A 24,649-nucleotide genomic window follows, 5' to 3' on the forward strand; every position below is an offset into this window, starting at 1 on the left:
CAAGCACAGAACGTCTGGAAAAGCAATTCCCCATTTTCAGTTTGCCAGCAAGTATGGGCAAAGTGCTCCAAATTAATCTTAATCACACCTGAAATCAAACAATTTGAGGGCAACAATCAGCATTAGAGACTATAGCTCATCACTTTTGTCAAACAGCCCAGTTGATACAAAACATGCACACTCAACACACTGAAAACACTTTGATATCAGTTTGATTTGAATGTGCATGCTGTCAATCAATTGCATCTTAAAATTTCATTGAGTTCGTACAATGAATCTTAGATAGGCAAATAATGCAATTAAATAATCTCAATAACCATTTGTGGATGTGCATGAAACACTATACTGGCAAAATGGAAGTTCTGTCATTTAAAGGTTAAAAGGATTAAAGAACCAGAATATCAAGCCCAATAAAAAAAAACTAAAAATGCCCCGAATGCTTACAAATATTACAACACAAGGGTGACTGGAACTAAGAATCGTCAGACAAGGGCTAAACGTACTTATCTTCCAACACAATGCTTTTAGTTGCCTTTTATCACTAATGCAAATCATTGCAAAAGAGCATATATAGATATAAAGCATGATCAGTTCTACTGCAGTTTACTTGAATAAACATTGAAACAAAACTATCAGCTCCCTGAAGGGTACAGTTGAATAAAATTTCACTTGAGTGGAGCAATAACAGTTCAATACTTCATAGCCAACATGCACCATGGTCAAACATTACCCAGTACACAGGGAAGAAAATCAGAAACAGTCCCTTTGATGGTTGAGTGAGTTTATCTAGTGAGAAAATAAGTCAGTGATCAGCAAGGCCATAAGTTCAGTTCAACAACATGCATTCATAAAGCATTTTTAACATAGTAAGACATCAAGGTGCTTCACAGGTTTATTACCAAAGTTTAACTGTCACCTAAGCAGATACAGACAAGCAATATTGGTTAAGGAGCACTTTAAAGTGAGAGGTGTTGAGGTTTGGGGACAGAATTCCAGAGCTTAAGGTCTAGGCAGCTGAAGGCACAGCTGTTAATGGTGGACTGATTAAATCAGGAGTGCTTAAGAGAGAATTGGATGAGTGCAGATACCGAGAAGGGTGTAGAGCTGGAAAATTCGACAGGTTAGGAGGGGAATGGCCTTGAAGGGATTTAAAAACACTGAGAATTTTTTAAAAAAGGCATTTCTGGACTGGGAGCCAATGTGCATTAACTAACACAGGGGTGATGGATGAACAGAACTTGATGCAAGTTAGGGTGCATGAAGCATACTTTTGAATGAGCTCAAATTTATAAAAGATGCAGGGTGGAAAACTGCCTTGGGCAGATAGAACTGGGATATTTAACTCTGGAGTCACAGATGAGGGTTTCAGCAGATGAACTGAGGCAATGGTGGAGATGGTCAATGCTGCAGGTGGAAGTAGATAGTCTTTGTGATGGTGAGGCTCAAGAGGTCAGAAGCTTAGCCCAGAGCCAAATAGGGCAGTGGGCAAGAAGAATTGAGTTGGTAGATAGGGACAGTTAACTGAGCTCATCTGGGCAGTAATACAAACATTACAACTACCTTTAGTATCCCATGTTGGGAAGTGGCAAGGCTTATTCAGTTTGTATACTGAATCACGAGCTTGCAACTCTGACTGGAACTGCCTGTCTTCATGGACAAACAAACAAATGAACAAACCATCAGGTTCAGCTTTGAAACTTCCCTAAAAAGGTGAAGACCATGTTGGCTCACAACCATTTCAGAGACATAAGTGCTCCGGCTGATTCAATGATCAGCTAGGAGGAAAGCTAACACGCACACCTGAAGTCAGTAGGCTCTGGGGTCAAAGCTGGCCTGGAACATATAACTTTAGGTTGACATCAGTGCAGTAGTGAAAGAAAGCTGCATTGTCAGACAGAACAAAACTTAAAGTTCCACCTGCCTGTTCAAACAGATAGAAAAGTTCTCATGTCACCCATTCAAAGTAGGCTATTAAATTCTCCATCATTCATCCACAAAAATAAATTATCTGTCGTCTTATTGACATTTATAGCAGTGGTTCTGAAACTGGGGATCCACAGAGACCTCCTTGGGGGTTCAAGATATGAAGGGACTCCCAAGTCCCCATGGTCAAGAGGAAGTGAGTCAGCTGCAGATGTGTTCTGCTTGCCCCAGGTTCCTTTCAAGGATAGGCAGATTCTGCAGAGAGAAGCAGGGACACCTTTCTCACTGATATCTGTAAGTAAATACTTGCTTTCTTAAAAAGCATTATTGAAATATTACATGCATGCAACACATCCTTTTTATAAGTGCCATATATTGTCAGCAGTCATTGGGAAAATGTTAGAATCCATCATTAAGAAAGTAATAGCAGGACATTTAGAAAATCATAATACAAGCAGGCAGAGTCAACATGGTTTTGTGAAAGGGAAATCATGTTTGACAAATTCATTAGAGTTCTTTGAGGATGTAACAGCAAGGTGGATAAAGGGGAACTAGTAGATATAGTGTATCTGGATTTCCAAAAGGCATTCAATAAAGGTGCCACAAAACATGACTGCACAAAGATAAGAGCTCATGATGCTAGGGGGTAATATTTAAGGATGGATAGAGGATTAGCTAACTAACAAGAAACAGTCAGGATGGTAAACTGTAATTTGTGGATTGCCACAGGCATCAGAGCTGGGGCCTCAGCTATTCACGATCTATAATCATGACTTGGACAGAGGGGCCAAATTTATTACAGCCAAATTTGCTGATGATAGGAAAATAGGTAAGACAGCAAATTGTGAGGGGGATACAAGAGTCTGCAAAGGGGTATTCATTAAATCTTTGGTGGGAGAGGAGGTAGGGGGATGGTGAAACCCTAACATAGCTTGCATTGAGCTCAAACCAAATTGAATTCATCCCCCATCATTTGGGGAATAAAAGCAATGCTTAACCAGACATGCTGGTTCTGGATTGTTGATGCTGAATTTTTGTGCGAAGGTTTTAGTGGAATGAATGCATTGGTTCAGATGCAGACTGAATGCTGTGGGAAAATGTAATGTTGTCCATTTTGGCAGGAATAGAAGAGCCGAATATTATTTAAATGGACAAACTGCAAAATGTTGCAGTATAAAGGGACTTGTGTGGCCTTGTACATCATTCACAAAAAGTTAGCATGCAGGTACAGCAAGCAATTAGGAAGGCAAATGGAATCTTGGCCTTCATTGCAAGGGGACTGGGAAATAAAAGTAGAGGAGTTTTGCTACAACTATACAGGATATTGGTGAGACAACATGTAGAGTACAGTGGACAGTTATGTTCTCCTTGAGGAATAAATTTGCAATGGAAGCAGTTCAGACAAGGTTCACTAGGCTGATTCTGGGATGAAAGAGATGCCTTATGAGGAAAGATTGAGCCTATGCCTATTGGAGTTAAGATCACCTCTCATTCTTATTGAAACTTAAGATTTGAGGGGGCTTGACAGGATAGATGCTGAGAGGATGTTTCCCTCATGGGGGAAATCTGAACTAAGAGGCACAATTTCAAAGTAAGGAGTCTCCTATTTAAGAAAGAGATGAGGGGGGGATTTCTTCTCTTGAGGGTTGTTAGTCTATGGAATTCTTTTCCCTGGCAAACAGAGGAGGCTGTGTCAAAGTGGAGTTAAAGCCAGAGTCAGATCAGCCATGAGCTTATTGAATTGTGCACACCTTCGAGGAGCCAAATTACCTATTCCTGCAATTTCACATGATCCTATGTTCTTATAATTTAGCTGGCCGGTACATAATCACTAATCGATTTGAAAAGGAGTGCTTCAACCAAATGTTTCAGAACCATCGATCTATGAAACCTTGCTGCACACAAATTAACCAACACGTATACCAATATAATGACAGGAACAATTCACTGGCTGTGAAGCACTTTGGAAAGGCCTGAGCATATGAAGAAAGCAAGAGGAGTACGAGCAACTAGCTCACATGCAACTGTGCCCTGAGGATCTAATGTCTTCACAATTGAGGCGTCTAGAGAGAAAAACTTAAAATTAAGCAAAAAAAATCATTTATTTCAACTGTTAGGAATTAGAGATAGTCTAAGTTAGTTGTGTGCGCGTTTGTGTATGTTAAGAATATCTTCAAGTTTAATATGCATTTCTGTATGTATGTGTTAAGCGGGGGGACAGGGGACTGAGTTTTGGATTCACTTTAGAAGATGTCTGCATTCTAATGAGGTTTTATTACTTTTCAAGGGAAGTTAAAACAAACAAGGCAGAAAAAAGTGCTGTTGCCTTGCACCAGGGGTCCAGGGAAAGGGACCCAGAGAGACAGAAAAACAGAAAAAGTTTCAGTTCAGTTGGAATGAGTTACCAGGAGAAGCAGCATAGGAGGTGAACAGATAGCAAGTCCCAAACTAAAGAAGCCAAAACCAGGGAGTGGAACAGGAAGAAGGTCCCAAGATGACCTTCTAGTCAAACGATGAACAGGAATCTGTTAAGTGAAGTTGAGTGAAGAGCAGAGGAAGTCTCCAAGCTTAAAGGGAGAAAGCTGCAGGGTGCAGGTTTAAAGCAAAATAGGCTAGTGAGAAGCCAGAATATCAGGAGACAGCCAAAAGTTGGTGACTCTTTACTATGGGAATGTGAAGCAGTGGAGTTCTGTTGGCACGGCTAACTATCCGAGAGAGTGTGGGGAAGGTAAAGCTTGAATGCACGTGGCAATCCAGGGAGAGGAACATCAGAAGGAGAGTTTGAGATCCTGGAGGTGGACCCTTGTGGAAGGCATCCGAGACAAAGCATCATTTGGGAGAAGATTCCAAAGTGGGTTCTGAGAGAGTGAAGATTGGAAACTCTTTTGTGGAAGACAGTTCAGTGAGACTAGTTGGCTCACTGTGTGACAAGCATCTGAGGAGAGATGATGGGAGACCCATAGCATCTGTTTGGGGTGGCATCTGTCACTTGGTTTCAGAGTGTGGTGTGTCTGACAACAGGTCACCCATTTGTTTACATGGACTGCATACTTACTATGGACATGAGAGTATCAGATGGTTTTTGCAACTTGTATTGTCCTTACAAATCTGAATATGTCTGTAAAGATATGAGTGTGGATGAAGGTGTATCATAATATAGTTCACCTTTTCTTGTTTAATAAAAGTTCTCTTTTGTTAAACATTTATCAGCGGACTCAAATGACTCTGGTTTAGTAGCCGCTCTCCAAGTTTCGAAACAAAATACAAAAGTGAGTATCTATCAAGCTGGGTTCCACCCTGGGATCTGGCTTGTCCAATAGTATCAGCTGGGATCATAACATAACAATAATCAAATGCAAAGCTGCTTCAAAATCTGATTAAATTTGCACTCTACAAACAAGCTGAAATGTTTGTTGAACAATCCTGCTAGATGGACTTCACATTATGCTGAACTTTAGCTCTTAAAAAAAACATCTGCAAATCTGAAATATCTTTAATGCAAAAAGCAAATCACAAAAAGCATATTCAATTTAAAGTGAGCCTCAAGGTTGAAATGCTTAGATACCTCTTCCCTCCATTTATAAAGTCAACACATTTTTGCACATTTAGGAAGAAAACAATTTGTAGGACTTCAGGAAAAAGGATGAGCTGTGGAACTAGCCGAGTTGCTCTTGCAGAGAACAAGCAGAGATATGACAAGCTGAATGGCCTCGTTCTCTGAGGATGCACAATACATCAAGGTTCTTGTGCAGTGACCAGCTCATAAACACTGAAGCACATCATTTTTCCTTACTCGCTGCCTTAGTAAATATGCTGCCTTCATACACGTCAAATCTTCTGTACATATACCACTGGGTAAAAATGCCTGCTCTTGGAAGGGAGAGTGAGGGAGGGTGGAAGGACATCCAGAATAATATGGATACATAATGTTTTTGTCCAGGGCAGTGGGATAGGGATGCAAGTGAAGTGGCAGTACATTCATTTCTTTTCAGGCTTACAAGTTTTCTATACATACATGTCTTGCATGTATATATGTGGTGCTGGATAACTGAGCCCGTGCAGCTAACAAGACAGAAGACACACTGTCACAAACAAGTTCGGGAGAAAATTACAACGACCCTTTTAAGCTGTCAACACTGTGCCTGCTGTGCACTTGGCTTCCCTGTGACAGAGGGGCTGGTGCTGAGTTCAAATGGAGCTAAACTGTATGAAGAACTTGGATAAAGGCCCCAGGTACTTGAAATTCGGTCTACGTATTTGTGCTTTAAAACAAAGAAAGAAATGAATTTATTTCAGGTAAGGAGATTGGACAGGAAAATGGCTGGAGGCAACTTTGAAATTAAAAAAAACATAAGGTTGCTTTAAAAAGCAACTTTTCTACGTGGTTCATATCTTACTGACAAATTACCTCAGATGAAGTTCATTTTATACGGTTTTGTTTAAAAAAGTGCTTCATAGCACTAGAACGGTCTCTGAACTTGAATGTCATCACTCATGAGAATTTTTCCCTTTCTAGACAAGGGAGCCTTCAAACAGCAAGCCTCTCAGTACATTGTAAAAGGACAACGTTGTTGTTAAAAATGTAGTATTGTTCACTGAACACAGAAGGTAAGGAGCCTTAGCTTGTGGTCTGGAGCCCTAGACTGCAGCCAATTAAGTAACTGAAGTTAGAATCAAACAAACGAGATTGAGCCCGAGACTCCCAGGATGACAAGTGTCTGCAAGAAAGCACTATGAGATACACAACACTACAAGCAACTTTGAGGAACAATCCCTAAATGTTTTTTCAATGTACTTCTTTTTAAGTATTACTTAAATGGGTACAGTTTGAAGTGCATGAAAAATGGTGGTGGCAGAGTCAGCGAGAATGGTTTGTCATAGTGCAAGCTGAACCTGGAATACTGGCAAGAAATTCAAAAGTGATTAAATTACTGCCTCAGAGCAAACAGATTAATGGATAACAGGGAAAACAACAGTTTATTGGATCATGTTTTAAATTGTTCATCTTGTTCTTGAAATTTATTTGGTAGTAGTTTCCATTGTTTTAGATTGAGTGTCATGCGTTTGATGCAGTTTATGTAGATTTTAACAAAGCTTTTGACAAGGTCCCACATGGTAGACTGGTCAGAATGAGAGCCCATGGAATCCAAAGCAAATGACAAGTTGGGGCCAAACAGGTTCAGTGGCAGGAAGCTAAGGATAACGGTTGACGGATGTTTTGACAAGAAAGCTGCTTCCAGAGAGTTCCTCAGAGCCAAAAAGGAATCTAGTGTTCATAAAGGACAGTTTAGTGAGGGCATTGACATTATTCTTCGCAGAAGAGAGTCTAGACAGTTACATTGCTTGCCCAGTGTCAGGGTTCAGGACATCTGGCAGAACTAGAGAGGAACTTGCATTGGGAGGGGGAAGGTTCAGTCACCATGGACCATGTAGGTACTAACAACATAGGTCGAACTTTGAAAGAGGTTCTGCATAGTCAGCATGAAGAGCCAGGCACCAAATGAAGCAGAAACTCAAAAAAGTAATAACTTCAGCATTATTACCTGAGCCATGTGCAAACTGAAATAGGGAAAATAAGATTAGAGAAATTAATGTGTGGCTTAAAGACTAGTGTGGGAGAAATGGGTTCTGGTTTTTAGGGCACTGGCACCAATACTGCACAAAGTGGGATCTGTACCATTGGGATGGTCTACCTCCGAACTATACTGAGACTTGTGTACTAGCAAGCCATAGCCAGGGAAGTACAGGGTATTTTAAACTAAACAGTAGGAAAAGAGATCAAATTTGGGAAGATGTGATAAATCAAAGAGTAGAGACAAGGCAAAGCAGAAAGGTATTAATATGGGAAACGATAAACAGACCATGACAGGGAGGGAACAAGGCAAAGCAGAAAGGTATTAATATGGGAAATGATAAACAGACCATGACAGGGAGGGATCGAGGGTACAAAGCTAAAAATACATCAGCTACAAAAGTAATAGAAGGACAAAACTAAAGGCTCTGTATCTGAATGTACATTGCATTCATAAAAAAACAGATGAACTGAGAGCGCAGATAGAAATAAGTTATGATCTGATAGCCATTGCAGAGGCATGGCTGCAGGATGTCAGATTGAGACCCGAATATTGAAGAGTAAATGACATTTAGGAAGGACAGGAAGCTAGGAAAAGGTGACCCTGTTAATTAAATGATGGTGTTAACACAATCGAGGGATGAACTAAGTTCAAGAAACCAGGATGTAGAAATATACTGGCTAGAGGTTAGAAATGATAAAGGCAAGAAGTCTCCTGTGGGAGTGATGCACAGGCCTCCTAACAGTTAACTACATGGCAGGGCAGAGTATGAAGGAAGGAATAATGGAAGCTTGTCAGAAAGGCATAACAATAATCACGGGGGGATTTCAATCTACATATAGACGGGATAAATCGGATGGGAAAAAGGTAGCCTAGATGAGGAGCTCATAGGAGTGTTTTAGGGATAGTTTCTTATGACAGTGTGTTCTGGAGCCAACCAGAACAGGCTACATTAAACCTGATATTGTGCAACAAGACAAGATTAATGATCTCAGTGAAAGCACCCCTAGGTAGCAGTGATCAAAATATGATTAAATTTAACTTTGAGGGAGAGGGGAGTGGATCTAAGACTAGCACTTTAAACTTAAGGGCAATTATGAGGGCATGAAAGCAGAGTTATCTAAAGTGAACTGGCAAATGAGGTTAAGGGATGGGTCAACAGAGAAGCAGTGGCAGACATTTAAAGGGATATTTCTGAATGCTCAGAATAGATACATTCCAACAGGCAGATCCACCATCCATGATTAACGAAAAAAGTTAAGAATGTTATTGAACTTAAAGAAAACAAATAATTGCGCAGGGATGACTTGCAGATCAGAGGACTGGACAGAATATAAAGAATAGCAAAGAAAGGCTAAAAGATTGATATAAGAATGGAACAAATCAGAGTGATAGAGAAAGCTAGCTAGAAATATAGAAACACACTAAGAGTGCCTATATATTTAAATAAGAAAGTTTACAAAGTGAGCGCTGTTCCTATAAAAACTGAGTCTGGGGAATTAATAATGGAAAAATAAGGAGATGGCTGATGAACTGACCAGGTATTTTGTATCCTCTATAGCTAAGGCCAATAGAAGTATTATCCCAGAAATAGCTGTGAATCAGGAATTGGAAGGCAAAGAGGAACTCTGGGAAATTACAATTGACAGGGAAGTGGTTCTTAGCAAATTATTGGAGTTTCAGGCTGATAAATCCCCAGATCCTAATGGGTTTCACACGAGGGTCTTAAAAGAAGCAGCTAGTGAGGTAGTTAACGCGTTGGTTTTAACTTTCGAAAATTGCCTAGATTCCAGGAACGTTCCATTAGATTGGGAAATAGCTAATATAACCTCTTTATTCAAAAAGGGGAGACAGAAAGCAGGAAACTACAGGCCAGTTAGCCTGACATCTGTCATAGGGAAATGTTAGAAGCTATTATTCAAGATGCTATGTCAAGGCACTTAGAAAAAAATCAAGGCAATCAAGCAGAGTCACCTTGGTTTTGTGAAAGGGAAATCATGTTTGACAAATTTATTGGTGTTCTTTGAAGGAGTCATATGTGCTGTGGATAAAGTGGTGAATGTACTGTACTTAGGTTTCCAGAAGGATAAGGTGCCACAAAGGTTATTGTGCAAAATAAAAGCACATGGTCTAAGGGAAACATTGACATGGATAGAAGATTGGCTAGCTAACAGAAAACAGTAGGCATAAATGGGTCTTTTTCTAGTTGGCAGGATGTAACGAGTGGTGTGCCACAGGAATCAGTACTGGGGCCTCAACTTTAAAGATTTATATAAATGACATGGATGAAGGGACCCAAAGTATGGTTGCTAAATTTGTTGCTAACACAAAGATAGGTAGGAAAGTAAGTTGTGAAGAGGATGCAAGGAGGCTGCAAAGGGATATAGGTAGGTTAAGCAAGTGGGCAAAGATCTGCAAATGGAATATAATATGGGAAAATGTGAAATTGTCCATTTTGGCAGGAAGAATACAAAAACATATCAAAATGGCAAGAGATTGCAGAGTTCAGATTCAGAGGGGTCTGGGTGTCCTTGTGCATGAATCACAAAAAGGCTAGTATGCTGGTACCGCAGGTAATTAGGAAAGCTAATTTAAAGTTATTTGCTATTGCAAAGGGGATGGAATATAAAATTAGGGAGGTGATGCTTCAGTATGTACAGGACACTGGTGAGACCACATCTGGAGTACTGCTTATTTAAGGAAGGATATAATTGAAATGGAAGCAGTTCAGAGAGGGTTTGCTGGACGAATACCTGGAACAGGCATGTTACCTTATGAGGAAAGGTTGGACAATCTAGGCTTGTATCCACTGTAGTTATGTGTAAGAGGCCCCTTAGTTGAAACATCTATGATCCTGAGGGATATTGACAGGGTTGGTGAGGAGAGGATGTTTCCTCTAGTGAGAGAATCTAGAACTAGGGGTCACTGTTTAAAAATAAGGGGTCACTCATTTAAGAAAAAGGACCAGAAATTTTTTTTTGAGGGCCATGAGTTCTTTGGAGCTCCCTTAAAAGGTGGTGGAAGCAGAGTCTCTGAATATTTATTAAGGCAGAGGGAAATAGATTCTGATTAACAATGGAGTAAAAGGTTATCGGGGGTAAGCGAGAAGTTACAACCAGATTAGGCATGATCTTATTGAACGGCAGAACAAGCTTGAGAGCTCGAATGGCCCACTCTTACTCTTAATTCCCACGTTCATATGTTTCAACTGACCCCTTTAATTTCAAGCTAAAATGCAGTAATGCAGAGAAGCATGTGTTGATTGACAAGAGTCAAGGGTTATGGGAGACAGGCAAGGGGGAGCTGTTAAGGCTGTTAATCAGGTCAGCCATGATCTTACTGAGTTGCAGAGCAGGCTTGATGGGCCAAGTAGCATACCTTGCTCCTATTTCTAATTATCTTATAGTTTTATGACCTCCTCCCAGCTCTGCCCAGAGATAAGCCCATGTTACCCAATTGCCCTGGGGACAGTGATCCAGGTCAAAACCTATTGACTAAGGTGCCAGGTTTGACACCTGGATAGGACTCTCGGACACAGGCAGTTGCCTGAAAGCAGGTACTGCTATGCCCGGAAGAAAAGGACTGCTTTTGTGTTAACCACAAAAGTGGAGTGATGAGGACAAAACCCCAGTTTGAAGGAACAAAGCCTGTTGTGGAGAGTTGAAGAGTAAAAAGATCACCAGCAAGTGCCTTGCTGGTGGAGGCCCAGGCAAAAATGCTAAGATTAAGTGAAGGGGATTTTGTTTAAAAAAGGTGAGGATTCATCCTGTTGGAGCAGGGAGAAGAGGGCGTACTGAAACGAGAGCTATTTAAGACTGAAAATCCAAGGCTACATATCTGCTGAGAATGTGCAGTAAAGTATAAATGTGGCATGGGGTTTCTGGTTGTGTTAAGAGTTACTGGGGAAAGTTGCCTAATAAGTAATGCTGGTCCATTTTGATTTTAGTTCATTACACCAAGTTTTAAAACTTGAAATCTTGTGTCCTTTTGTGTTGGTCACTGAAATTTCTATTTTTTTTAAAAAAAGATTGATCTTTATGGGGATCACAACAGCATTTAAAAAGTACTTCAACTTCACCTCAGATTCTGTAACCTACAGGGCTACAGACCAAAAGCTGCACACCACCAAACCCCATGCCACCACACCCTCAACCCTACCAGTTTCTTCTGTGGCACCCTGCCTACCAACTGTCCAGGAGGGGTCCAGGCTCCAGGGGCCTGGGGTGGGTGCCAGGCAGGAGTGTGGAGAGACAGACAAACAGAGTGGGAAAGGAAAGTAACCAAAAAAATTGAGCTGACTTTCAGAAGTGCTGTGGGTGAGACACAGAAGCTGTGCTACTCAGATAACTCACCTAAACAAGCCCCAAGTACTCATTCAAATAAAAAAAAAGCAATCTGCAACTTCTGTGCACAAAAACCTGCAACTATATAGGACATGAATTGGATAGCATGCCATACTTTTCACAAACAGCACTTTGCAACAGGCCCTTTAACCATTTCGAAAACCTGTGGTCATGTGTGAAAACTATTTATCTGATCATTTAATGGGTTAATTACATTGACAGCTAGAAAAGCCATTCCCTGTTTGACTGTGGCTCAATATTGGAATACAAGTTCTTTGAAAGACAATGAGCACCAATAATTCAACATCCCTCCTTTGAACCAAGTCCAAGTATTCTTTCTACTTTGAAGATCAAACAAGTTGTCTGCTCTCCCATTGTCAACTCTGCTATTGTTATGAATTGTGGACATTTAACTACCTATAAGTCTTTGGAGTGTCAATGAAAGACATATTGATACACAAAAAATTTCCCCCTTCAGGCATAATAGATCTCTGCTTCCATGTGATATCCCTTTCAGCTAAGGCATTGTTTCCTTGCATTACATGGACTGAGGTAGACAATAACGATCTGAACCAGTGTACAAGTAGTGAAGACTGTGAACTGGAGTTCAGGACTAAGGGGGTTTAAATAAGATTACATAGAATATACAGGACTGAAACAGGCTGTTTGACCCAAACAGTCCATGCTGGTGTTTGTGCTCCACTTAAGCACCATCCCTCTTTCCTCACCTAAATCGACTATTGTAACCATCTATTCCCTTCTCCTTCGAAGGCTTGCCTAGCTTCCCCTTAAATTCATTTATGCAATTTGTTTCAACCATTCACTCCGTGACAGCGAGTTACACACACTCACCATTCATCAGATGAAGTTTCTTCTGCATTCCCTACTGGATTTCTTGGTGACTATCTTACATTGATGACCTCTAATTGCATCTTCCCCACAACCCACTCTATCAAAAACTTACATAATTTTAAAGACATTATTCGGTCACCCTTCAGCTTACTTTTCCACACTCCACCCACCTCCACCGCCCCCCGCCTGAACAGAAAAGAGATCCAGTCTATCCACCCTTTCCTGATATGCATCCCCATATATTTCTGCTTTGATGCTTGCAAATTCTCTCTGCACCCTCCCAGTGCCTATAAATCATTTTTATAATGTGACAACTAGAACTGCATATTGTTCTCCAAGGGTGGTCTAGTCAAGGTTCAATACAAATTTAGCATAACTTGGTTAGTTTTCAAATTCATCCCTCTAGAAATAAAGCCTAGTACTTTTGGTTGGTGTTTTATGGCTTTGTTAACCTATGGCACAACTTTTAGCGATTGGTGTTTCTGTGCTCCGAGATCACCTTATTCCTCTATCACCCCTGATAACTACATCTTACAAATAATAAGTGACCTGCCCATCTTCTGTTGATTGCCACCCTGACATGGTGGAGAGGCTTGTGCGTTCTGATGATCTCTTGAATGATACTGTCAGCAACTCTTTACTCCTGGTAGGCCCAACCATGGTGGCAAGGTCAAGGGGAGGTGCCAGATAAAGTGTGGTCTATAAAGTCCTCAATGGCAGAACAGACAAAGCAGGGCTATGTGTCTCACTGACTGTAAAGATAGAAGGCAGCTCCATCAGCAACGGGTCCCCCCATCATCACGGTTTTACTTGTCACCCAAATATGACCACCAGCTCATTAAGATCTTGGGGACAATGATGGTGCCAAGTTCACCAAGTTGAACAAAGTCACATGCAGACTTCTACCAAGGTCCATCTACCAAATCTTGTAGCACTGGAGGATTGGCAACAGGGACAGGCTGTGAACCTGGGTAAATGCAAAATACTGCAGATTCCAGAAAATGCTGGAAAAACTCAGGTCTGAAAGCATCTGTGGAGACAGAAACAGATTAACATTGAGTCCGTATGACTCTTCTTAAAAGCTAAAGAGAAGTAGAAAGTGATGCAATTTATACTGTTTAAAGCGGGGTGGAGCAGGTGAAGCAAAATAGAAGGTCAGGGATAGATGGAAGCTACCACAAGAACACAAGACAAAGGGAATGTTAATGGTAGTGTTAAAAGAGTAAAGAAGGTGCCAATAGTGGCATAAAGGTAAAGTAGCAGGACAAGGGTCAGCGCTTTGTGACAGCGCATAGAAACAAGTGACAGATGACCCTGTTTTTTTTAGGGAGGGAGGTGTAAAAAGAGTTGGGGAAAAAGATTTTCTTTTAAAAATCAAAAATTTTAAAAATAAAAGAATTGGATTAAAAAAGGGGTAAAGATGGAAGAGAGTTCATGGTCCAAAACTGAACTCAACTTTAAGGTTGTGAAGTGCCTGATCAGGAGATGAAGCACTGTTGCTCCAATTTGTGTTGGGCTTCACTGGAACATTGCAGCAAGCCAAGGACGGACATGTGGGCATGAGAGCAGGGCGGCGCATTGAAATGGCAAGGGACAGGAAGGTTTGTGTCATGCTTGTGAACTAAGCAAATGTGTTCCGCAAAGCAGTCACCTAGTCTACGTTTATTCTCCCCAATATAGAGGGGGCCACAATGGGAGCAGTGACTAAAGTACACCAAATTGAAGGAGGCGCAAGTGAAGCACTGCTTCACCTGAAGGGAGTGTTTGGGGCCTGAGTGAGGGTGGAAGTAGTAAAGGGGCAGGTTTTGCACCTTCTGCAATTGCACGGGAGTGTGCCATGGGAAAAGAATGAGGAGTTGTGGGTGATGGAGAAGTAGACCAAGGTGTCACGAAGGGAATATCTCTACAGAATACTCAGTGGAGGTAGGTGGATGATGTGTTTGGTGGCAGCATCATGCTGAAGTTGGCAGAAGAAACGGCTGCGAAATGGAGAAATGGCTGTGAACCTGGGAGTCCCGTGTCAGGAATATACACAGGTAACAGGTACATGAAGGTCATTGGGACAGAGGTGCCCTTGGGCATCAACACCTGTGACTGAGCAGTCTTCTTCAAAGTACCCTCTGCTCACTCCAATGGGGAGACAACTGGAAAATGGACCCCTCTCCCCCACCCAAAAAACAGCCCATCTCAGGTTCACTTGGCTGGGGAACCACACCCAGCAAGATCATCATCTTTGTGGTCAAAGAAATAAAAATCTAAATTTGCAATTGGAATGTTAGGACACTCATGGATAATCAAGGGTAAGTGCCAGAGAGAGATGATGTATAATTGGATCTTGTGAACTATCAGGACTTCGAATTGACATCACTACTCTATGACATGCCTTCAAGGAGGTATGTGGGTGCGGGTGTGCGTGTGGTGGTAAGCAAGCAGCTTCTACTGGAAAGGAAAGGTTGACAGCAACGCTCATGTCCACAGAGTTGATTTTGTCATCTGGAATAGGGTCTTGGACTTACTCCCAGAACTCCCAACCGTATAAATGAAAGACACATGACATTTCACCTACAGCTCAGCTGTAACCAATATGTCACCATCATCAACACTTATACTCCAACTCTTGTCAACCACAAAGGTATGAAAATTCAAGGCCAAGTTCTGGTTTGACCCTGAAGTCTTCAGCCATCCCAAAAAAAAAAAAGCATCTTTTGGGTGGACTTGAATGCAGGGCTAACTGTGACTCCAAAGGCTGGAGTGGAACCATTGGAAAAAATGGGGTGAGAAAGGCCAAGACAAATGTTGTCCTGCTGGCAAAATGTGCTCAACACAGCCTCATTCTGACATGCACCTTCTTCCGTCAGAAGGACAAATGCAAAGCCACACGGAAGCATCCTAGATCAAAGCATTGGCACCTCCTGGATTTTGTTTTTGTTGGGGGGGGGGGGGGGTGTGTGTGTGTGTGTGTGTGTGCGCGCGCGTGCGCGTGCGCGTGCATGAAGGCTGACACCTACTGGACAGAATATCAAATGGCTTGATCATTGATGAACATGCACCCTGCATCAAAACACCACCCAAATGGTCAAAGTCTCAACCCTAAACCAGCCTGACAGAAGGAGAAATTCCAAGTGCAGTTCACAACCAAATCCAGAAAATCTTCACACATCCAACTCAATTCCAGGACCATGGGAACTAATGTTATCTGTACCAGATTCATGTGCCTAGAGCATGGGATTCAAGCCTAGTCATCACCAGGACTGGCTCAACAAAAATGTTCAAATGTGTGATCTTCTAGAAGAACATGCAGCATGGTAGAGCAACCAAGGTCACATTCCAACAGCTCAAGCCAGCAGCATTCAAACAGCTCAAGATTGATTCCCAAAGGCAAATCCAGAAAATAAAAGGGCATGTGGTGGAAAATGAAAGCCAGAGCGATTCAACAATATGTTGATTGCATATCATGACATGCAAAACTTCTTCGAAGCCACCAGGGACATCTATAGATGGAAGTCAAATGAACAAAAATCCCTTCGTTCACAGAAGTGTTTCTCTTCTTAAATATGACAATGCCATCCGTCACTGCTGGAAAACACATTCTGACCAACTCAACTTTGAATCCACAGTGGCACTGATACCTTCCAAGGTACCTCCTAATACCCTCTGGTAGAATCCCTGGGTCAACCACTATTGATGGAGCCACTGCAACAAGCAATCAAATGTACGAAAAAGAACAAAGACTACCGCTCTGATGGTATTCCAGCTGAGGTCTTCTGCTTATCACAACCCATGCGCTCATCCTACAGATTTGGGAGAAAATGAACTCCACCCCTGCATCATTTGTAACGATCTTCAAGGAGGAAAATAAATCATGCTATTGAACTGTTTCCCTCTTGTCCATAACAGGAAAATCCTGACATGCATTCTCCTGAATAACCTACTTCCTGTGACTGAGGAAATCCTCAAGAGACACAATATGGCTTTTAAACTTCCATAGGAACTTCAAATATGGTCTTTTGTTACCAGACAAATTCAAGGAAAAATGTTCAAAATAACAAGAACTCTTCATTGTATTCATCAACTTGACCAAAGCATTTGAGTCAGTAAATTGCGGAGTTATGGATTGTATTACAATGCTTTCAATGTCCACAATCCTGCAGGTGCTTCGTGATGACACAACTGCAACTGTCGAGTGGGAGATCTGAGGCAGACGCCTTCAAAATACAGACTGGGGTTAAGCAACGCTCTGTGATTGCCCCCATACTACTTACAATCTACCCAACAGTGGCTTTAATCCATGTCCTACAAACCTGAATTTTCTTTTGGCAAAAATGTTAAACACGCTAGCCTGGAAGTTCCTAGAAAATTTTGGTGTGACCCCAATACAAGAATGTTACTACATCAGTCCCAAGTGTAAACACTAAGTGATACTATTTGTTTATTCTTAAACTTTTAAATAAACTGAAAAAGGAAATCTCTATCAAAGATCAGCAAAAGAAACTGGAACACATCTTATGTAATTTCTGCCAATCCAGAAAAATCAGGGCCCTCAAGTCTTTCACTGATGGTCTTGTGATGTTTGCAATGATTATAGAGATAGGAAATCAAAAAAATAATCAGCTATGCTCATGTTTGAGGTTGGTGAATTTTGGATTGATCTTCTCCAGTTTAGCACTGAGTTGATATTTAATAGTCTGGTCTCGTTACGATTTCTGCTTTGTAGCATTTTAAACATCTTGTTTCATGCCGAATCTGAACCCATTCTCCAATAAAAGCAGGTTCATTGCACCTATGGTGAAGAGGAGGCAGTTGGGGCCAGGGAACTGGAAATTGTTGATATGATGTAGGGTGTCAGAGAAATCACGGATGTAGGTGGGAAGGGACTAGTCAAGGGGAGAGAGAATGGAGTCAAGATAGCAAGAAATGAGTTCCGTGGGGCAAGAACAGGCTGACACGATCGGTCTGCCGGGACAGTCTGAAGGCAGGTTCATTCCCTGGAGTCTCTACAAACATTTGGAACTGCTAAGTGCTCAACAATGTTTTTGAAGGTCAGAGAATAATTTGAAGTGAATTTAATCTTTAATCAGGCAAGGGACTAAACCTGTGCACACTTTGGTACCTTGCGCGTAACTATAAACTGCAATATCAAAACTGGACTTTGCAAACTGATGCAAGGATCTACAAGATTTGCAATTCTAGGTTTGAGTCAAAAATACAATTGCAGTTAATCAAGCTTGATTTGAGCATCCTGGACAAAAAAATTATGTTTTTTTTGCCAGATTCAAAGTAAATTTGGAGGTTACAGGAGTAAACATAAAACTAAAGGGAAAATAAGCCAGGAAATATAATGGCTCCTGTGCAAGTATGGTGAGCTGAACTGTATTTTTAAAAAGAAATGATTCTATCAGTTCTTTGTCAGCTTCGAAAAAGCAGGAATATAGCAGATAAAATGCACTTAAAATTCAAACTGGGTTGCATGACAACCCCACAACATTGTCACATCTATGAAAAAAGCAAAAACTGTGGATGTTGGAAATCTGTAACAAAACCAGAAAATACTAGAAAAGCTCAGGAGGTCTGGCAGCATCTGTAGAGAGAGAAGGGTCGTTGTCATACACTCTCAAAACGTTAACGCTGTTTCTCTCTGCCCAGGTGTTGCCAGGGCTGCTGAATTTTTCCAGTTTTTAAATTTCATTTTCACATCTTGTTGAAAGTATTTGTCCTCCGCTGCACATTTACCCACCCCTGCTTTTCAGGAGAAGATGATTTTCAAATATAAAGTAACTCACCCAATGTCAATAAGAGGTGGTTTCTCTCGCCCTCTTTTGTAGCAAAGATGCATTTCTGGACTTTTCAAGCTCCCAAAATTCAAGTTTGCTTGAAGTCCTGTAGGGGTGCTCTCAATGCAAGTGTAACCTTCAGGAACATTTTCTCCTGCTGATTTGATTATCACGGCAAGATCTGTTATTGGTGCTTTTGGTCCTGTTGACTTAGTCTCTGAAATTGCGATTTCTTGCTCCAACGGAGTAGATGTGTCAGTTAGCCCTGCGACTACAAAGTAGTCACTAACTCTTGGGCCTTTATCTTCAATCATGGCTGGTTGCTCCTTAAGAGAAATGAGAGAATACAAGTGGAAACTTAATTTGTTACAGTACACTACTAGATCAGACAAGGCATACATTTATATAATTTCTGATGAACTTGGTGACTTCTTTCTTTTTAAATCTTAACTGCTTTCAGTGTTGGTTGTTTTCAGCTATGAAATCATGTCTTTAATTACCAAAAATTACTTAGGAAATTCTCTCATGCTCTGAAGGCAGCTAATCTGATTGGAATCTCGTCCAAATAGAAGTTCTCTCCCATTAGTCCATTATTAATGTATGGGCCTCAATTAAATGCCAATATACCCAACTGCAAGGACAATCCAATTAACAAGCCACAGACATGTATGCTGACATTTCCAAATGATAGCAATCAAAAGTGGTAACCACAGTCTGTGCTCCCTTCCCTAGCCATCAACTGTAGCAACCAGGCTGTGGTTCTGGCTTGATTATCTAACTCAGCACAGATTGGCAACAGAGCCAAGGTTTTCTTGATCTATTAGGTTCAAAACACAGCATCTCCACCTCAGAGGGAGCAAAAAACCTAATATTTGTAGTGCTGTCAGTAAACAGAAACACACACCTAGATATCTGCTGTGTAAGCAAGATGAAGTGAATGTTGAGCAAATAGAAGGCACTTTAATTTCTGCAAGAATGGGGACGGGAAGGTAAAATAGAATTAGTGAATTGTTGGAGTCATTTCAAGATCAAAAGATCTTATTGAACAGAATAGTCTTTCAAACTATAATTGGAGGTCAATTTGGGTGAAAAGATCTGAATACACAAACCCTCAAATACCCTCCCATCCTGGAGAAATTGTTAGTTAATGGTTCCACTGAATTTTAACATTTTGCAGCTCAGTTTTACTCAATAACAATAGAACTGACCCAGCAAGACTGACATGTGGCTGAACATATGCATGTGAATTTCTCTTGCTCCAGGGTATTCCAAGTAAAAACTGGACCTTCGCAAGCCAAAGGAACCTTCACGCTTTCTGCAAATGGCATGTTTTGCTTAGCCACCATGTTCAGAGGTTTCTCTAAGGACACCTGCTTACATCTACCATTGTACCCAATTGGCCCACAGGAGATCCTGTATTCGAAGTGATAATCTGACCACTGAGCGATTTTTGAATCAAATGAGCCAATTTTACCTGATAAACTTATTCCAGATCTCTATAAACTCTCATTGAAAGCACAGTATCAAACTATAGGATCTGACCCTTCCACTGCCTCTAATTTTCATACTACATGTCCTACATCCAGTATTCAATTATCAGAAATCTGGGTCTCTCATTTGATCAAACTAACCTTTTGACCCCAGATCCCATCAATCACCAAGCTTGCCTTCTTCCACCTTTGTAGCTTTGCATGTCTCAAATCATCTGCTACAGAAACCCTTATCCATGCATCAGTTACTTCTGGACTTGACTATTCCAATACTGTTCTAACTAGCCTCCTACCTTGCATGGTCTGTAAACTTGAACTCATCCAAAACGCTACAGTTTGGTTCCCAACTCGCATCAAGTCCAGGTCCACATCACCCTTGTACTCCTGGACCATACTGTATTGGCTTCTGGTCCAGCGAATTTTTGAAGTGCAATTCTGGTTTTAAACCTCTCCATGGCCTCACCTATCCCTATCACTAGCTTCCTCCAGCCTTATGGTGCATCTGTAATATTCCTCATTTCACCAGTGACAGTCAAGTCTTCAACTACCTAGGCCCAGTAGTCAAAACGTCCTCCTTAAAGATGTACTTTAAAACATATCTGAACAAGCTCTTGTTCACCTGCCCTACCTGTTCTTTTGTAGCTCAAATAAGCTTTGATAATACTCCTGTAAAGCACCGTGGTATATTTTCCAATGTTAAAGGTGCTATCGAAATACAAATTTGTCTAATTATTTAGGCATTATGCTGGGGAGTAGAGAATTCATAGCATTGTAGAAAGTTTACAGCACGGAAAGTCCACTAGGCCCATTGTATCTGCACCGGACAAAAATGAGCCACCCAGCCTAATCCCACCTTCCAGCATTTGGTCTGCAACCCTGCACGTTACAGCATTTGAGGTGCATATCCAGACACCTTTTAAATGAGTTGAGGATTCCTACCTCTATTACCCTTTCAGGCAATGAGTTCCAAACCCCCAAACACTCCAGGTGAAAAATATTTTTCCTCATCTCCCCTCTCATCTTTCAACCACTTTAAATCTATGCCCCCAAGTCACTGAACTCTGCTAAAGTAAATAGGCCCTTCCCATCCACTCCATCCTGGCCCCTCACAATTTTGTACAGCCCAATCAAATCCTTCCTCAGTCTCCTGTGTTCCAAGGAAAAAAAAACCCAGCCTATCCAATCTTTCCTCATAGCTGCAATTCTACAATCTTGGCATCCTCAAATCTCTTCCATATCCTCCCTTGAACCTTCTGCAATGAGGTGGCCAGAACTGCATACAGTACTCAAGTTGTGGCCTAACTAATGTTTTATATAGTTCCAACATTACCTTCCTCTTACATTCTATGTCTTGGCTAATAAAGGTAAGGATTCCATTTGCCTTCTAACCATCTTATTGATCTGTCCTACGACCTTCAGGGATCTGTGGACATTCACTCTAAGGGATCTCACTTCCTCTATACCTGTCAGTATCCTACCATTTATTGTGTAATCCTTTGCCTTGTTTGACCTCCCCAAATGCATCACCTCACACTTCTCTGGGTTGAATTTCATTTGCTGCTTTGCTGCCCACCTGGCATCATTGATGTCTTCCTGCAGTCTACCGCAATCCTCTTGGCTATCTACTGCACAGCCGATTTTTGTGTCATCTGCAAACTTCTTGATCATTTTCCCTACATTTACATCCAAATCATTAATACATACCACAATGCAGGGGACCTTGGACTGAACCCTGCAAAACCGCATTGGAAACAGTCTGCTAGTCACCAAAACATCAAGTACCCACTATGTTTCCTACCACTGAGCGAATTTTGTATCCAGCTTGTTACATTGCTCTGGATCCCATGGGCTTTTATTTTTAAAACCAGTATGCCATGTGGGACCCTGTCCAAAACCCTGCTAAAATCCATGTAGACCACATCAAAGTCACTAACATCATTAATCTTCCTTGTTGCTTCCTCAATAAAATACAAATTAGTCAGACATAACCTTCCCTTAACAAATCCATACTGACTGTCCTCAATTAATCCATGTCTAAGTGACAATTTTATCCAGTCCCTCAAATGATTGAGAAGTCAGGCTGACTGGTCTGTACCTATTTGGTCTATCCCTCACTCCTTTTTAAACAAAGGTAAAACATTAGCAGACCTCCAATATTGCACCTGCATCCAGTGAGGATTGGAAAATGAGGGTCAAACCCTCCACAAGTTCCTTCCTGGCTTCTTCTAGCAGCCTGGGGTACAAAAGAAGTGCAGAGGTTCACCAGGCCATCAGTGGGATGGCAGGATTGTCTTGAGGAGAGATTGAGGAAACGAGGTCTGCACTGTCTAGAGTTTTGAAGAATAAGAGATGATTTCATTGAAAATAAATTTCTTGCAGGATGTGACAGGCTAGACGTGGATTGGATGTTTCCCCTGGCTGGTGAGTCTAGAACCAGGAGACATGATCTCAGAATAAGGGGAAGGCCATTTAAGACTGAGATGAGGAGGAATTTCTTCATTCAGAAGGTGATGAATCTTTGGAATTCTCTATTCAAAGGGCTGTGGAACCTCAATCAATCATTGAGCATGCTCAGGACAGAAATCGATAGATTTCGGGATACTAATGGCATCAAGAGATATGGGGATAGTGGAAAAAAGGCACAAGGTGGACGATCAACCATGATCTGTTTGAATGGCGGAACTAGCTCAAAGGGCGAATGGTGTACACGCCTGCTCCTATTTCTTATGTTCCTATGTTCATCCAGCCCAGATTAGAATTAAGCTTCCAAGCATTATATTTTTCATGTCACTGCCCCCAAGTAATAAAAAAATAAGCCATGTGCAAAGCAAGTCAGTAGAGGCATAAATGATCTCATCTACCTTGGCCAAATGTGATAACAACTTGTCCACATCACTACAATCATTTGAGAGGTGATCTCATTGAAACAAAATTCTGAGGTCCCTGATAGGGTACAAGCTGAGGAGGTTTCCCTGGTTGGGAAGTCTGGAACATAGGCACTCAGAATAAGGGGTCAGCCATTTTAGGTCTGAGCTGAGAATAAATTTCTTCCATTGAAGGATTCTGAACTTGTAGACTACTACTGCAGGCTGCCAATGGTTGCTCAGTCATTGAGTACATTTAAGTCAGAAATCAGTTGTTTTGGCTACTGAGGAAAATATGGAAATAATGCAGGAAGGTGTAACTGAGATAGAAGACCTAACTGAATGAAGCAGACCCAAGGGGCTGAATAGCTTACTCCAGCTCATATTTTTCATATTCTTAACCATTTCTTTCTCCAAAGATACTGCCTAACTTCCTGAATGCCAGCATTTTCTGTTGTTAATGTCAATTCAAGGCTGGTTGCTTACCCCATTTATAGTGATACATTACACAATGCATAAGTGCACTTTGGTCACCTAAGCCCAACATAAAGTTACTTATGAACATGAGCAATTCAATTTGCCTTCTATACTGTGCCAATTATTTTGGGAGCAAGGGGGGAGAGTAGACAATTAAATAATGGCAGAAACTGAGTGAATAGTTAAAAGTCATAGGAAGTGCTGTATTTGTGCCGAAAATGTGCCATTTCCTGTTTCACTGGAAAACATCATACCACAATCTTGCACTGAAATATCCTTTATCTGGCAATCTCTGCCATTTTTATTACAAAGAACTCTTCACCCAAAACTAGATAAGTTTCTCTGAAAGCAAGCAACAGCAAAAGAGGATTTACTTTTGTATTTTATTAGGTTTCACACAGTTTGCTGGGAGTTTCATAAGGCTAAGAATTAAACTGGAAATCATTTGCAGTATGGGCCTTGAACTGACAAAAGTCCTATTAAATTCAGCTCCCACCCCCCCTCCATTTTAACAACATGAAAAACTGGCCATAAATCAAGACGAATCAGAGGAGCCAATGGTAGATTTAGTATTTAAAGTTAACATCCTCAAAAGGGATGTTATAATGTATCTAGCATTCATTTCATGTTATTGATATTTCAATAAGATTAAAAATGAGTATTCTTGCAAATACAAGCATCATGCAACACTAAGTTACAAAGAAACAATACACTTGATTAGCCCACGATACATACCTTTGTGACCAAAACACACAGCAAAATAAGGTCATCTGCTGATTTGTAGCATTAAAAAATTAAATTTTCTGCACTAATGCAAACTCTATTACAGTTATTCCCCAAGGGTGAATAGCGAATGACTCTGAAAAATGGAAACCAAATGGCACTTCTAGGAATTCAAAAATGCACAAGTGTGGCTCATTGGATCTTGCTTCAAACCCTAAGCGTGTAAAGGTTACACCTCAATTGAAGGTTACACCTCAATTAAATCTTGAAACCAGAGGACACAATTTGCCAATCATAAAGCTTACAAATTATGCTGTTGCATACAAATAAAAATATTGGTGGTTGAGATTTTCGTTAGTGATTAAGACACCCTATTGTGCACAATTTTTTCCCATCATACAAGCTTCATATTCTCCTTACAGTTTGATGAATGTATTCATGGGTACAATGCAATAGAACTGGCCAATGTCTTAGGTTTCAAAACTGGATAGCAATCGTGAGCAGGAACATAGTTTTTTTCCCCCCTCTTCTATGGTTCCAGCCTGCAGAGGTCAATTCCAAACTGCTGCTCTGGCTACATTAGATAACTCACTTGGACCAATTAAAAATTGACGCTTCTAACTCAACTGCTCA

The 24,649-nt window shown here is 41.0% G+C and overlaps 1 protein-coding gene across 4 annotated transcripts in view; it reads right to left on the minus strand.

Annotated features, from left to right (window-relative positions):
• The window catches only part of dennd4c (DENN/MADD domain containing 4C), a 176,956-nt gene that overhangs the window by 115,464 nt on the left and 36,843 nt on the right, over nucleotides 1-24,649 (minus strand). For all 4 annotated transcript variants that reach the window (XM_041185809.1, XM_041185810.1, XM_041185812.1 and 1 more), the window contains one exon: nucleotides 18,472-18,788. In XM_041185809.1, coding sequence (XP_041041743.1) covers nucleotides 18,472-18,776 — 305 coding nt within the window. In that variant the 5' untranslated portion in view covers nucleotides 18,777-18,788. Of the gene's footprint in view, nucleotides 1-18,471; nucleotides 18,789-24,649 lie in introns of those variants that run through there.

The sequence above is a fragment of the Carcharodon carcharias genome, chromosome 4 (genome assembly GCF_017639515.1).
Source record: "Carcharodon carcharias isolate sCarCar2 chromosome 4, sCarCar2.pri, whole genome shotgun sequence".
In the NCBI taxonomy this organism is placed as follows: Eukaryota; Metazoa; Chordata; class Chondrichthyes; order Lamniformes; family Lamnidae; genus Carcharodon; species Carcharodon carcharias.